The sequence below is a fragment of the Chiloscyllium punctatum genome, chromosome 49 (assembly GCF_047496795.1).
Source record: "Chiloscyllium punctatum isolate Juve2018m chromosome 49, sChiPun1.3, whole genome shotgun sequence".
NCBI classification, from domain to species: Eukaryota; Metazoa; Chordata; class Chondrichthyes; order Orectolobiformes; family Hemiscylliidae; genus Chiloscyllium; species Chiloscyllium punctatum.
Window position 1 is genome coordinate 12,458,230 of NC_092787.1, and position 16,445 is coordinate 12,474,674.

Below are 16,445 nucleotides of genomic sequence, written 5' to 3' on the forward strand. Positions count from 1 at the left end.
GGCCCTTCCTGCCCTGTGGTGGGTTGTCTTTCCCTGGGATGAGAGATGGAGAGGAACAGAGTGAGCTGACAATGGGTGGCCTGGCTGTTAGTGCTGGTGTAAGAGGAGGGGAAAGCTGGTGAAATGTCCCGAGGCAGTGGGTTAGACGGTGCAGAGTGCAGGCAGGATGGTGTGGGAGGTTGGTGGTAGGGGCTGGTGGTGACAGCAAGTGAGGGAAGATGTTGCATTAAACAGTGAGAGTGGCAGAGCACGAGCCTGACTGGGAGCTGGGTCCAGGGTTGCAAACCGAGGAGGGTGGTACCTACACAGGCAGAGCAGAGAAGCATTGACCTTCTTATGGCACTGTTGGCCATTCCTCCAACTGCAGTGACCACATTTGACCTGGATCTGGGGGGACATGGACTCCTCCATGCAGAGGATCTCCCTCCTTTGTACCACACCCTCCAAAGGTGTGCAGTTTTTAGGTGGATTGGCCATGCTAAATTGGCAACACTGTCCAAGGATGTGTGTGCTAGGTGGATTAGCCATGGTAAATGCAGAGTTATGGATGGGGTGGGATGCCCTTTGGAGGGTCAGTGTGGCCTGCGTCCACACTAGGAGTTGTATGACCCACACAAGAGCCTTCCTAATGGGAATGGGTGTGAGGTACTGAGATAAATCACTTCTTGTTTAAAATCTTCAGGTAAAGTAGTTTACATTAGTGATAATTTCTATTTTTACTTAATGTTAAGCATCAGGTAAATCTAATTCGTTCGAAACTTGGACACAAACCTAGAGACGGCCTGTTTGTTTTGTCACAAGTTGCCAGCATTTTCTCTTTTGACGTCATATTTTTTCCTCTTGTCCCATATGTCGTGTTACCATCTTTATCTTGAAGTCTTGTCTCATTTGCAACCCAAATTGCTTTAAGGGTGTTGCAAATGGTGAGAATGTAGGACCGAGCCAGTTTTCCATTTATTACATATTGCTGATTCTTATTAAATAACTGAAACAAGAATTGAGGAAACACAGTGCAAGAAATGAACTTAAATTTGATGGCAGGCATCCAAAGCAGTACCACGATTACCTCATTAGGATTGATATGAGATGCCAAGTCTTAGATGATTATGGCAAGTGGTTAGGATTCATCTTTTATTTTCTCAGAAAGTTAAGCACAGATTGATATGAGATGCCAAGTCTTAGGTTTTTATAACAAGCAGTTCGGATTCATCTTTTCTTTTCTCAGAAAAGCATTAGACACATTTGAAATAGATCCTTAGGCAAAATAACTTTTTGTAAAGAAAAAACACTGGAAAAAGTCTGCAGTTCTTTTTGCCAAATTCTTAAGCCAAAAATAATGGGTTGAATTCTACAAGCCACCCACAAGTTTGAGGTATGGTGATGTGCCATTGGTCCAGCAACGCCTTCCACACTTTTGTGGGCGAATGGGCTTTCTGGTGGGTTACCTAACTGAAGCCCCAAAAGTGTGCTGTAAGCACCCAGTGAAGAGCCCCACCCTGTCACTGCTCTGCTATTATATATAGCCCCAGTTAGCTCAATTGGCTGGATGGCTGGTTTGTGATGCAGAGTAACTCCCATGACATGGGTTCAATTCCCACACTGACTGAGGTTACCATGAAGGGCTCACTTTCTCAACTTCTCCCTGCCTGAGGTGTGGTGACCCTCAGGTGAAACCAATTTTCTCTCTGAGAGAGTAGCCCAATGAGATTATGAAAGATGGCTTTACCTTTCTTACAGATATTGGAGGGCTTTTGTAACACAGTTGTAGTGTCCCTGCCTTAGGGGCCAGAAAGCCCAGCTTCAAGTCCTGTCTGGTTCAGCATTATGTTAGAACAGATTGCTTCACGCTGTCTATAATAGACAGCGGGGCAAGGCCAGCACCCAACATACAGCCTGGCATCTTTACTCTTGCAGGTGGCTGGTCATTGCAAACATTTGGGGGAGGTGAGAGCAAAGATGTTTCCTTCTTGAAGCTTTCAACACACTCTCACATGCATACACTGGGTCCTGTCATCCTGGCCCCAGCAAGGTCCCTAACTCACCTTAATGTCCACAAGCATTGCTAGACTTCATCTTGTCCTATCTGCAGAACCAGAGGTGGCCACAACTCCTGACTGGCACTGCCAGTGAGCAGAGCTGTTAATATCTGAACAGCAGCTCCAAGTCAGGACTTCCTTTTGGAGGTGGGCATAAGTTTCACCTCATTCTCATTACAGGACAGAATGGCACAGCGGTCGTGTCCCAACCCTTGGACCAGGACACCTGCTCCAGATGTGCGTAATAACATCTCTGAACAGTTTGGAAAATAGGTTTATAAAAGAAATTAAAGGACAGATGCCCCAAAAATGCAAGTGTGGCGTAACAGAGGTGGGCTCATTCCCGCTCTCATCTGAAGTTGAATTGTGATGAGAGAAGGAAGCCACAAAAATCAACTGACAAGCAATGATGAAAGGGTCTGTTGCCAATGTTGGAATTTGAAAGTGTCTGCTCTAGCATGGTATTCTTTGTTAGTATAGTCAGGAGCTTTTTATATAACCACTTGTCTGTGAAAATAGACGGAATGTTGAGGAGCATTGTAAAACAATACTTTTAACTTTTTTGTTAAGGCATCTGACCCAGAAGGAATAAGCAATGGTGCAATGTAATGAAACAAAATAAACCAACCAAATTCTAATCTCAGCAGACAGGCACAGTTAAACATTCTTTTGACTGCTGAATGCCTGCTTTATTTGGACCAGTTTGTGGAGGTGAACCGTGCTGCCAGGTCCCAGATGCACAGCACATTGTTATCCACGGGATAAGCAACATCGCCCCAACTCCATATTTGAATGAGGCTTGCATGAGCAACAACACAAACTGTGATTTATACAACTGTCTCCCTCTGAATCATTTGCAAATGAGGACTAGCATTACCTCGGGATGAGCAATGAACAAAGGCTTACAGTCAAGTTACTGAACCAACATTCAGCAATCTGATGGGCAATGACCATGTCCTCCTCAAATATCTCCTATTTTGTAATTTACTTTTTCAGGATATTACAAGGAAATGTAGGAAGAGATTGTGGTAACCTCACTGGACTCGTAATCTAGAAACCCAGGCTAATACCATGGTTGACATGGGTCTCAGTCCTACCCTGGCAGCTAGTGGTATTTAAAATCAATGAACAAAACTGGAATATGAAGCTAGCCTCAGTCATGGTAATGATGGTAGTTGTTACCGATTGCTGTGAAAGCCTACTAGTTCCCTGGTATCCTTTGGGGAAAGACATTTGCTGTCTATGTCCAGTCTGGCCTATATGTAGTCACAGCCATATCTGTTATTCTTAAATACCGCCTGACATGACTGAACAGGTCATTCAGTTCAAGGTCAATTGAAGATGGCCTACAATTGCTGGCATCCACATTCCACGAAAGAATAAAGGAAAAAAATGCCAAGCAATATAATTTAATTATCTCTAATATTATTTAGCTAATCAGTTTAATCAAAGGGTTTTCCCACATGCTGATTAATGCAAGGAGAGGCAGTCTCGAGTAAATTGATTGAACATGTCTCCACAGCTTTTAAAAAAAAGACAAGTTATAAGAACATTGACATGCTTGTTACCTGTAATTATCATAAATAATAATCAATATATTGATAATAAGCCAAAAGGACATTCACCAGTCTGGAAATGTTACCTTTGATTTCTTGCACAAGCGTGGTCTATAGTGTTTGCATAATTTGCAAATTTTAGTTTTGTCCCAGTTTACGTAAAATTGACCAAACAATTTCACAATGGAAGTCAACACTGTAATTACAAATTAGTTGTCCTATTGTTTACCTGAAATACTGATGCAGTGTTTAAATCATTATCAATTCTGTTCAATTATTTAATTTCCAGGAGCTGACTAGCTGTGGATGGAATAAAAAAGACAAACATATCCTGGCACCAAATATTGTTGCCTTTACAAGACGTTTTAATCAGGTAAGTTCTGCAGAGTTGTGCATTAATTATGAAATATCAGTTCATTAGTTATAGTTTATTTGCTCTCCCTTTTTGCCTTTAGAAATCAGACAGAAAGCTGAGAGAATCTGGAAGAAGGTCAGACTCCTTGCTTTGTGAACTGATTTCCAATTCACATGTACCCACATGAATTATTTATTTCTATAAATGTATTCATAGAATTCCTATAGTGTGGAAGCAGGCCATTCGGCCCATCAAGTATACACCAACCCTCTGAAGAGCATTCCACCCGCACCCACCCCCTAGCATTTCTCATAGCTAAACTACCGAGTTTGCACATCCCCCTGGATACAATGGGCAATTTAGCGTGGCCAATCCTCATCAGAGTTCGATGCAACTCCAATTCACAGTTAGAGCCAAATTTCATGGTGAAACTTTCTGCACTCCCCCTACAGGTCAGTTTCTGGATTGTTCGAGAGATCCTCACTGCTCAGACTTTGAAAATAAGAGCAGAAATACTGAGCCATTTTATAAAGCTAGCTAAGGTAAGAAATTTGTTGCTGATCTGCTTGGGTAATTTAGCATGTTTAAAAGTTATTTCTATTCAAAGTAGCTCTTTGTTATATTGTTCATGTATTTTTTCACTCGGATATTTTTATGTATCATACTCCAATTGATTTTCAAATAAAGTCAACAAGGTGCCAGTAAGATAAAATAATGTGAAGTGAAGTGACATGAAATTGAACATAGAAATAAATAAACTTGACTTCTCAATGAAAACCTCTACCCTTGCCTTTGATTCTGTTACTTACTCAGCTGCTAAAACGTATAAAGCAATGCAGGAGGCAAGTATTGTGTCCTCTTCGACCCCAAATAAAGCTTCTATCCTACATCCTGTCCATTGTTAAAACCACCTGCTTTTACCAAGTCAATATTACCTCATTCCTAACTGTGCTGACAGTCAGAGGCAGAACTGATTGCAGTGGCAATCAGTAAGGAAAAGGTGCTGGGGGAGCTGAAAGGTCTGAATGTGGACTGGATGGGTTACACAGAGTTCTTAAGTAGATAGCTGATGAAATTGTAGAAGTATTGGTAGTGATCTTTTGAGGAATCACTGGAGTCAGTGTGGATTGGAAAATGGGTGGTGTAACGCCCCTGTTTAAGAAGCAAGGGAGGCAGAAGATATAGGCCAGTTAGCCTGAATTCAGTCATTGGCGAGATTTTAGAGTCCATTATTAAACATGAGATTGTGAAGGATGGTAAAACAGGGTTGAGTCAGCAAGGCTTAATCGTCAAATCTGTTAGCAATCTTTGAGGAGGTAATGAGCAAGTTAGCCAAAGAAGAACTAATAGACATGACTGTATGGGTTTCCAGAAGGCCACACAAGAGATTGCTGAATAAGATAAGAGCCCATGGTGTTAGGGGCAAAGTGCTACCATGGATTGAGGATTAGCTGACTGGCGGAAGGCAGAAAGTGGGATAAAGGGGTCTTTTTCAGGATGGCAGCCAGTGACTGGTGGCATTCCTTAGGGGTCCGTGTTGGAACCACAACTATTCATGTTACACATTAACAATCTGGCTGAAAGAACTGACGGTATTGTTGCTAAATTTACAGCTGACACAAAGATAGGTGGAGGGACGAGAAGATTTGAGGAGGTAGGAAGGCTGCAGTAGAATTTGGACACACAAGAAGTGGCAGATGGAGTGCTATGTAGGAAAGTATGAGGTTATATACTTTGGTAGGAAGAATAATGGCATAGACTATTTTCTAATTGGGGAGAGCTTCGGAAATCTGTAACACAAAGGGACTTGGGAGTCCTAGTTTAGGATTCTCTTAAGCTTAACATGTACTTTCAGTTGGCAGTTAGGAAAGCAAATGCAATGGTGGCATTCTTTTCAAGAGGAGGGAAATAGAAGAGCAGAGATATACTGCTGAGGCTGTATAAAGCTCTGGATCAGGCTACATTTGGAGTATTCTGAGCAGTTTTGAGCTCCTTATCTAAGGAGCCCTCACATGGATTTTCGTAAGGCATTTGATAAGGTACCCCATGGTAGGCTATTGCAAAAAAGACGGAGGTATGGCATTGAGGGTGAGTTGGAGGTTTGGATTAAGAATTGGCTGGCTGGAAGAAGACAGAGGGTAGTAGTTGATGGTAAAGGTTCATCTTGGAGTGCAGTTACTAGCGGTGTTCCGCAAGGATCTGTTTTGGGACCATTGCTGTTTGTCATTTTTATAAATGACCTGGAGGAGGGGCTAGAAGGTTGGGTGAGCAAGTTTGCGGATGATACGAAAGTCGGTGGAGTTGTTGACAGTGAGGAAGGATGTGGCAGGTTACAGTGGGATATAGATAAGCTGCAGAGCTGGGCAGAAAGGTGGCAAATGGAGTTCAATGTGGGTAAGTGTGAGGTAATTCACTTTCGTATGAGTAACAAAAAGATGGGGTACTGGGATAATGGTCGGATACTTGGTAGTGTGGATGAGCAGAGGGATCTTGGTGTCCATGTACACAGATCTCTGAAAGTTGCCACCCAGGTAAATAATGCTGTGAAGAAGGCATATGGCGTACTGGCTTTTATTGGTGGAGGAATTGAGTTCCGGAGTCCTGAGGTCATGTTGCAGTTGTATAAGACTCTGGTGCGGCTGCATCTGGAGTATTGTGTGCAGTTTTGGTCGCCATACTATAGGAAGGATGTGGAGGCACTGGAACGGGTGCAGAAGAGGTTTACCAGGATGTTGCCTGGTATGGTAGGAAGATCGTATGAGGAAAGGCTGAGGCACTTGGGGCTGTTCTCATTGGAGAAAAGAAGGTTTAGGGGTTACTTGATAGAGGTGTACAAGATGATTAGGGGTTTAGATAGGGTTGACCATGAGAACCTTTTTCCACGTATGGAGTCAGCTATTACGAGGAGGCATAGCTTTAAATTAAGGGGTGGTAGGTCTAGGACAGATGTTAGGGGTAGATTCTTTACTCAGCGAGTCATGAGTTCATGGAATGCCCTGCCAGTAGCAGTGGTGGACTCTCCCTCTTTATGGGCATTTAACGGGCATTGGATAGGCATATGGAGGATAGTGGGCTAGTGTAGGTTAGGTGGGCTTGGATCGGCGCAACATCGAGGGCCAAAGGGCCTGTACTGCACTGTATTTTTCTATGTTCTATTCTGTTTCCTGTCTTGTAAGCAGTGAATTCCAAATCTTCCCTCTTGATTACAAATCTGATACCTCTGCAATTCCTTCAGTTACTTTGTCCTAGCCTGATCTCTTCAGCCCTCGATATTTGGTGTCCCATTTACTTCTCTATTTACTTTGCTTACTACTCTGAAAGCCTTTGGCTTCCTTGGTCCTAATCTGCGTGTAATTTAAGAGTAATCTTACCAAGATATAAATCTTAAATTTAAACTTTTTTATTTTGAACGTTTTAAATTTAAGTTTTTCAAACACTCCTCTACGTTGCTGTATCTCTCAATCCTGAAAGGTTCCTGAAAGCTTAGCTATCACACTGGCATTATCTCTGCTGTTGCTCCTTAGTCTTTTTCTCCTCTTTGAAGAATCTAAGATTCGCTGCATTAAAAAAATTGATATAAATCTATATTGTAGATATTTTTAGCAGGTTGCAATTTTCAAGTCGAATTCCTTTAGTTCTAGAAGAATATAAAAAGTTCTGAAACACTTGATTAGAATTTGCCTTGGGGTACAAGTTTGGAAGAAAATAGCAGAGCTATATAGACCAGCAAGGTTCAAGGCCTACATGGCTTTGTAGCGAGTGTTGATTTCACCTGAGCTGGTATACAGGTACAACGCTGGGGTTCATGTGCTTGGGTTAGGGCCAGATCCTAACTCACTCCAGCAGCACCTCCACAGGAGGGGAACCTGAAAACCAGATGAATTAAGAGAAACATTTTAAGCACCTCGTTCTAACTGTTGTCCACAAGCAGTGCTGGCCAAATAGGCTCAAATCAATCAGTTGCAGTTATAAGAGATAATTTGCTGGCTTCACAAGGCTTATATTTTAAATCTAAATAGAAATATTCCACTTCTCTGCCTGTTTAAATACCTTACTAAGCTTCCACTAAGAAACAGTGCAGAATGTTTTTAAAAACTTAATGGTGGAATACACCAAATCCTCATTATCCCCAGGGGACAGGGACAGGGACATGGACTTCCCTTGGGTAACAGAAACAGTATCCGTCATTTGTATGTAACTTTCCCATTTCCCACACTGTTGTGGCATCGGTTCAGCACAAAACTGTGGGCTGAAGGGCCTGTTCCTGTGCAGTATTGTTCTATGAATGTCTAGATCTAAAATAAAATAGTCTGGGACCAACTGATGAATACACTGGTAGTAATTTAATGGATAACTAGGAGTGAGTGTATATGCTTTGTGTTTCCCAAGAGCTCAACATTTTTCCAGCAATATCACTTTAAGAGCATTTTGCGTAGAAGCATCGTATTAAGAGGGTAACCGATTTGAATTGGAGGCATCTGATTTATTGATTTTTGATTTCTGTGAAGATGTTGAAATATTGGATTTATTTTTCTCTACATTCCAGAAATTGCTCGAATTAAACAACCTTCACTCTCTCATGGCTGTGGTCTCAGGTCTTCAAAGTGCACCAATATTCAGGCTCTCAAAAACCTGGGCAGTAAGTTTAATTGTGCTTTTATGTTACTGTCTGCATTGTGCATGAGTCAATCCGATTGGTTTGAAAACATCAGAAGTGTGCAAAAATTGGAAAGGTATTGCTAATATTGTAGGCACTGATTGCTCAACTTGTTGCTCAAAAGCAGACCGCACCATATATTCTGTCTATTTTACTGCTATGAATCTAACTTATTAGCAAAGTAATTAGCATCAATAAATGACATAGAGCAATTTCCTAAAGAATGAGAAATGAATACTTAAGTTAGGTGCAGTCAACTTAGCTCTTTAATGATGTGTGCTCTTCATAGTGTTTCATAGCTCAATGTCCTTGTATGTGGGAAAGGCTGGACTCTGTTGTTCAGGAAGAAATAGCAGGACATTTAGAAACGTTAAATACAATCAAATTCAATTAAGCCAATATGGTTGTGTGAAAGGGAAATCGTGCTTTATAAATCTGCTGAATTCACTAAGGTTATAACAAGAAGAATTAATGAAAAGGAACTGGTAGATGTTTCCATTTGGGGTTCCAGAAGGCATTTGATAAGGTATCACATAAAAGGTGTTACACAAGGTCAGAGCTCATGAGGTCGGGGCTAATGTATTAGCGTGGATTGGCAATGGCTGACGCACAGAAGACAGAATTGGGATTGATGGGTCTTTTTCAGGTTGGGAAGATAGTGCCACAAAGATCAGTCCTAGGTCCTGAATTATTTACTGTCTCCATTAATGGTTTGAAGGATAGCTAAGTATAATGTATTGAAATTTGCTGCTGATGCAAACATAGGTGGGAGGACATCTTTGAGGAATGTCTGAGTGAATGTAGATAAGTTGAGTGAATCGGCAAAACCTTGGCAGGAAGAGTTTTATAGGAGAATGTGAGACCATGCACTTTCTTCGGAAGAATTAGGAGACAGACTATTGGTTAAATGGAGAGCAACTCCAAAAATGTACAGTATAGAAGGATCTGGGTATTTTTGTTCATAAAGCTAAAAGAAAATTAATGTGCAGTTTTGCCTTATCGCGAATAGCTAAACAGGTTAGGTCTTTTTTTTCATTGAAGCTTGGCAGAATAAGGGGTGATCTTATTGAAACATAAAACATTCTGAGGGGGCTTGACAGGGAGGATGTTGAGAAGATGTTTCCACTTGTGGGGAAATGTCAAACCAGGGGATATAGTTACAGAATGAGAGGACAGTGATTTAAAACTGAGATGCAAAGGATCTCAAAACGGTGGTGAATCTTTGAAATTCTCTACCCAGAGAATTGTGGAGGCTAAATTGCTGAGAGTATTTGAGGAGGAGAGAGAAAGATTATTGAAATATCAGGGAGCTGTAACCATGGAGAGTGGGCATGAAAGAGGAGCTTATGGCTGGGCAAGGTCAGCCGTGATCTTATGGAATGGTAGGACAGGTTTGAGGGACTGAATGGGTGCTGCTCCTATTTCCTGTGCTCATATGATTCACATGCACACTCTAATGGCATCAGCTGCTTTGTACATGATTCATTAGAAAGAGAAGTCCTGACATCTTGGTGAACCACAACATCTGCACAATATGTAACTAGATTGTATAATACAAAGCTCCGATTTTTAAATAAACGGTCGCATTTACGCTCAAAGCGATTTATTATGTAAACTGGAACTATGCGTGTTCAACAATGTATAAATGACCTCTCCTACAATATAAAAATGAGATGGGTTAGAAAAGATGAATTCTGAGGTCCATGGTTGGCCAGAGGCTAGAGGCTGTTAATGTACTACACACACATTCCTGTCTCCGGGAAAGAGTGCTGTAAATCCTGCATAAGCATATTTGGGAATATCTGCTAGAAGTGAAATCCAGACTCTATTCCTAATCTCTCAACTGAATCTGTTAATAATGCCTTATCGATGACCCACTTGAGCTATAACAATGAAGTGTCCCACTCTGATAGTGTCAATTATGCAATTGAATTGAATTTTGTTGCTGTGTTGGAAAACCTCAATGATTCTGACGTAAGAGTGACAGTGGGCAGGGCGAAGTAGTTATTGATTTATTGATGTGATTTATTATTGCCACATGTACCTAAGTACAGTGAAAAGTTTTTTGTTTTGAATACAATACATGCAGATCATACCATTCAAATATCACCAGGTGATGGGACAGAGTGAGGGATACACAGTTATGTCTGCAAAGAAGATACACAAAAAGCAAGATCAACATTAGATTTGTAATTTGAGCGATCCATTCAGAAGTCTAATAACAGACTGCTGAGAATCATGACCAGTTCGTTCCAGAGAACACAGGCTAAACATTGGGATTGCTTATTTTGACAACAACAGTGTAGTAATGGCAAGTTTTTGTAATTCATTGCAATGGCTGGAGCACAAATTGAAAAGGTTTCCATATGTGCTGTTATTTAGAAACTTTTCAAGTCCGTATTCATTTGAGTATTAGCTAAGGTGCAAAGATCAAATAATTTTTTTCCTTACTACTTTTATTTTCATATTTAAACATGTAATATAAGTATTTTGAAGCATGTATTTGGCTCCAAACAGTGAATCACAAATTGCTGCTGGAATATGTAGCAGAAAGAGAGTGCCTGAGCAGGAACTCTGTCCAAAATTAAGACAGAAACCATTTGTAAATGTCCCTCTGCACAATTGCCCTTTTTACTGGTAAGTTATAACTTAACTTGTGATAAGTGTACATCCCATTGCATATGCGTTGTCATAGAGTCATTGAGATGTCCAGCACAGAAGTAAACCCTTTGGTCCAACTCGTCCATGCCGACCAGATATCCTAAATTAATCTAGTCCCATTTGTCGGCATTTGACCCATACCGTCCCTGTTCGTGGACACATCCACCTACTTTTTAAATGTTGTAGTTGTACCCACCTCCACCACTTCCTCTGGCAGCTCATTCCATACACGCGCCACCCTCTACATGAAAAAGTTGGCCCTTAGCCTCCTTTTATATCTTACCCTTTTCAGCTGAATTCTATCCCCTCTAGTTTTGGACTGCCCTACTCTGCGGAAAAAGACCTTGACTATTCACCCTATCCATGCCCCTCATGGTTTTATAAAGGTCTATAAGGTCATCCCTCAGCCTCAAATGCTCCAGGGAAAACAACCCCAGTCTATTCAGCCACTCCCTATAGCTCAAACCATCCAATCCTGGCAACGTCATTGTAAATCTTTACTGCACCCTTTCAAGGTTAACGACATCTTTCCTATAGCAGGAAGGCCAGAATTGAACTAATATTCCACTCTTTTTGCTTTGTTAGATTTTAGTTTGGACAGAAAAACAAACATGAATTCAAAGTATCCTTGAAATCTAATATGCTAAGAAAGAGTTTAACTTGATCACTTTTTAAGTGATGAATTAACTTGTTATCCACAGTTTGTGTTGGAATCTGGGTTGAGTCAGGAGGAACAGTGTCAATGTCATTTTGCAATGAAGTTGTTTTAAAGCATATTAAAACATATGTAGATCTGTGCTGAAACTACTGGTGGATAGTTACTGACCAATAGGTAGCAGCTTCCTTGGATGAAAGCAAAATATGGCGGATGCTGAAAATTTGCAAGAAGCATAGAAGATACTGGATAAACTCAGCGGGTCAGGCAGTATCTGTGGAGAGAGTCATATTTGACTGGAAACTTTAAGTCTGTTTCTCTCTCTCTGTGCATTCTCTGTGTTTCTTGCAGATTGTTTTGGGTGTGGTCTCTATTACTGGTGGTCTTTGAACAGGACCATCCACTTTGTCTGTTTGCTGCTTTCATACATTTAGCCTAGTTTCCAATTGGGGCATCATTTTTTCAACTCACTTACCCCCCAACCCACTTTTGTGAAAAGTGGTTGTAGGGCGTTTGAAAGTGGCATCACATGGTCGACATATTTGTATATAAGGGGTTTGTTCCACAGCGCCATCCAAACTCAGAACCTGTAAGGCCTCGTAATACAAGGACAGATGAATGGGAACACCAGCATCCTGATTTGGGATTGTATCACCATTCCTTTGCTCTCACTGGGCTAATATTCTGGAACTTGTGTGGTGCTGGAAAAGCACAGCAGGTCAGGCAGCATCAGCGGAGCAGGAAAATCAACATTTTGGGCATAAGCTCTTCATCATGAAGGGCTGATGAAGGGCTTATGCCTGAAACGTTGAGTCTCCTGCTCCTTGGATGCTGCCTGACCTGTGCTTTTCCAGCACCACACTCTTGACTCTGATCTCCAGCATCTGCAGTCCTCCCTTTCTCCTAATGTTCTTGGAACTGCCTTCCTAACAGCGGGTGTTCATGTACCTACTCCTCAAGGATTGCAAAATGATCCAAGAATGTAGAACAGAATAGCTTTTATCGTCACATATATTCAAATGAGTGCAGTGAAAAATTTGTAATGTTGCTGCTTTGGCACCATCTTAGGTACAGAGTACCTAGGTACAGATACTTTACCTGTTTGTTGTAGAATAGAAAGAGTTTTTTAAAAATCTCGCTCAGGAATGTAAAGTTTTAAAATGTACATGAATTACTCCAAGTCCAGAATATGAAAGAAGTATCTTTTAAAATATACTCAAGTTATAGTCCTTTTCACGGAGTTGGTGCCTGCAAGGCTTCAGAACCCGTGGCCTCACTGTCTTCTCACGTTGGTCTCTGGCCCACAATTTGCCTCCAGAGCTCTTCTCCCAGGCCGGCCTGGACTCTGACTGCCTCCACGCCCTGGCCTCTGTCCTGGACTCTCCTCTCGCTCTGGCATGGTCTCCAACCCATCTCCCACACTGGGCTGGACTCTGACTCGCATCTGTTTTCTGTTCCCACTGGGTCAGCTAAGAAGTTAAAGATTGGGGTAGGGGAAGAAAAACTACAGGAAAGAAAAAAAGAAAAGGAAATGTTTTTGTTAGTTCTCGAATAAGCAAGAATGTTCTCAAATACATTCAGGAAAAGGAGAAATAATGTAATTAGATCAGACTCTCTTATCTTCTGTTGCTTTTTTACTCAAGGTATGTATGTCCTTGGAATATCATTTTCTTTCCCCTCTGGTACAACCCTTTCTGAAAGCCACTGTAATACATTTGAAAGAGACTTCCCATAAAAATTAAATTTTTCTCTTTTGTATTCAAGCCTTCTCTCACCATGTTTGCCATGTTTCAAACACATATGCACCCACTGAAATACATTAGCAGTAATTATCATAGAATCCCTACTGTGCAGTTAGAGGCCATTTGGCCCATCCAGTCTGCACTGACCGAGAGATAGAAACCCTCCGATCTAATGATTTATAATACAGATCGACCTTGGAAATCAAATATTTCTCAGAGTTTGCATTTGTTCAGTAGTGCAAGTGTTTAGTTCAGTCGATTGCCATGCTGTCAACAACTCTACCAGCATAACAGCTTTAGAATTGTAAGGTTCTGGCCTTTTCAACTAGAAAGTATTCCAATGGAAATAATTTTCTGAGATCATTCTGTTTCAGTTCAAACTTGGCTGTTATGCTTACACATGAAGGATAACTCTTTGCATGAGACTTTGGAGATTTCAGACATTTGTCAAACCAAATCCCAAAACTAATCAGAGGAGGAGTTGATTAGCCAAAAAAAGGTTGGCACTGGTATTGCAAGCAACATGCAACCCCATTATGCCTCCTGTCTGAAAGGTCTTTTGGGAGATTCGGATGAGAAATGGTTCCCCATTGTCTCTTGGCTTAGTCTGGCCCTTGTATCTGTAACTGGTGATATATTTGCAGTGTAGTAATTCTCATTAATGGATTACATCCTGGGATTGTGACAAAGCATTTCAATGTCCCATCTGCACACTACAACGAGCCAATCCTGACAGCTGCTGGAAGCTTCTATTTCTCTCAGGACGTGAATGGAGTACTTCTCTGTGAACAACAGGACTTGCACTCTATTGACTGTAAAAGCACTTTGGGGTATCCTGACATTATGAAATGTGCCATAGAAATGCAAACCTTTGTTTATTTTCTAGCTGGGCTTTTAGCAGCCCAAGCAATTGAAATTCATTGAATTTAGTTATAGTTTTGTACATTGTTTGAACGTGGGGTACAATTGCAACATTTAAAAGACATTGAAGCAGGTACGTGAATAGGAAAGGTTTAGAGGGATAATGGGCTAAATGCAGGCAAATGGGACTAGTTCTGTTGAGAGTACTTGGTCAGCACATGCAAGTTGGACCGAAGGGTCTGTTTCTGTGCTGTATGAAACTATGGCACATCCCTTGATTGTTGGTCTAAACCAACAGAAAAATCAGATTGGTGGTGGAGTGGACTTGCAGCAAATTAATGACAATTGTATTTGTGCTTTGCTTCTGCAGTATTGAGCCTATGCAGGAACATCCAGTTGTTTCCTTACAAAAAGCCTTATTTAGATAGACATTTGCTAACTGGGGACACTTAGCAATGTAGCCTTTTTGGAAACCTCCACTACAATTAGTAATTTTTTTCTTTACTCATTCAGGGGATGTGGGCTGGCTGGGCCAACATTTATTGCTAATGAATAAATGTTGTTCTATTTGCATTTGTATATTGAAGAAAACTTTAAATCTTTGTGACAGCATTAAAACTGAGGCAGCAATGCAGTGGGCAAAACCAACTCTCTTTACGAGTTGATCTGGTGATGAACTTGGCTGAGGTACACTCATGCTTTCAGCGAAGTTTCTCATTTGGTCAGAGTTTAATTGTACACACAGCTCATGATTTACTATTTGAGGCCAGTTTTGTTTTTGACCTGTTGAAATGAATGATATGTAACTCCCTGTTAACTGTGGATCCTGATTAGCTTTTCATGGACTACATGGCTGTTGGGTTCTGCTCTGCCATGCAACCACGATCAGCTTCTCACCTTCATTTTCGTCTGTTTGCACCCTTCTCCTCGACACACTAGTATAACAAAAATATTGTTTTGTGTCTTGAAAACCACCAAAAGAGACTCGGAGCAATGCTGATGCCTTTTTGTTGAGAATTCTAAATTCCTACTGTCTTTTGTGTGAAATACAGCTTCTTAATTTCCCTCCTAATTCTAATTTGAAGATTCTATCCAATTGAATCTTGATTTCCCAAATGGAGGAAATATTTTGTTTGTGTTTTAGTCTGTAGTTTACTCCACTCAAGCTCCATTTGATCATCAGATACGTCCTCAATCTTGAATGGTCAAGAAAATACCAGGTAAATAATTTTAATCGCTACAGGAAAATACATCTAAATTAGTCCTTACAGAGCAGATTCTCCCTCTTCCTTGTAGTTTGTGTTTGGACCTGAGTTCTCTTAACAGGGAGGGTGTTGGTCCTTAATGGAGACTTTATTGGGTCAGTTCATGTGACAGTGCAGCTAACTTTCTTTCAATTTTAGCGTAACATCATGGGGTGCGTGCGTGAGATTCACTTGCCAGAAATGCTGTCCTTCACTGGATGTGCTCCTTTCGTGACTCTCTCGGCGAATCTGTCCATTTTGAATTGAACTGAATTAGCTTTATTGTCACATGTCCTCACATGAGTGCAGTGCAAAGATTACAAGGTGCCACTTATGGCACCAGTGCCAAGGACACCAGCAATCAGGGTGTTGGTTTGAAATATGTATACTTCAATGCCCGGAGCATGCGGAATGAGGTGGGTGAACTTGCAGCATTGGTTGGCACTTGCGATTTCAGTGTTATGGCTGGAGGAGGGACAGGAATAGTTGTCACAGATTCCTGGATTTAGATGTTTCAGTAAGAACAGAGAAGATGGGAAAAGGGAGGTGGCATTGTTAATCAACGGTAGTATTACAGCAGCTGAGATAATATTTGAGGACTCATCCACTGAGGTGGTTTGGGCTGAGGTTAGAAACAGGAAAGGAGAGGTCACCCTGTTGGAATTTTCTATAAGCCTC

At 41.2% G+C, this 16,445-nt stretch overlaps 1 protein-coding gene across 6 annotated transcripts in view; it reads left to right on the top strand.

Moving 5' to 3' along the window:
- The window catches only part of LOC140469439 (ras-specific guanine nucleotide-releasing factor RalGPS1-like), a 956,086-nt gene that overhangs the window by 203,298 nt on the left and 736,343 nt on the right, over positions 1 to 16,445 (top strand). For all 6 annotated transcript variants that reach the window (XM_072565956.1, XM_072565961.1, XM_072565957.1 and 3 more), the window contains 3 exons: positions 3,882 to 3,965; positions 4,400 to 4,489; positions 8,494 to 8,586. In XM_072565956.1, the coding sequence (XP_072422057.1) occupies positions 3,882 to 3,965; positions 4,400 to 4,489; positions 8,494 to 8,586 (267 nt within the window). The remainder of the gene's footprint in view (positions 1 to 3,881; positions 3,966 to 4,399; positions 4,490 to 8,493; positions 8,587 to 16,445) is intronic.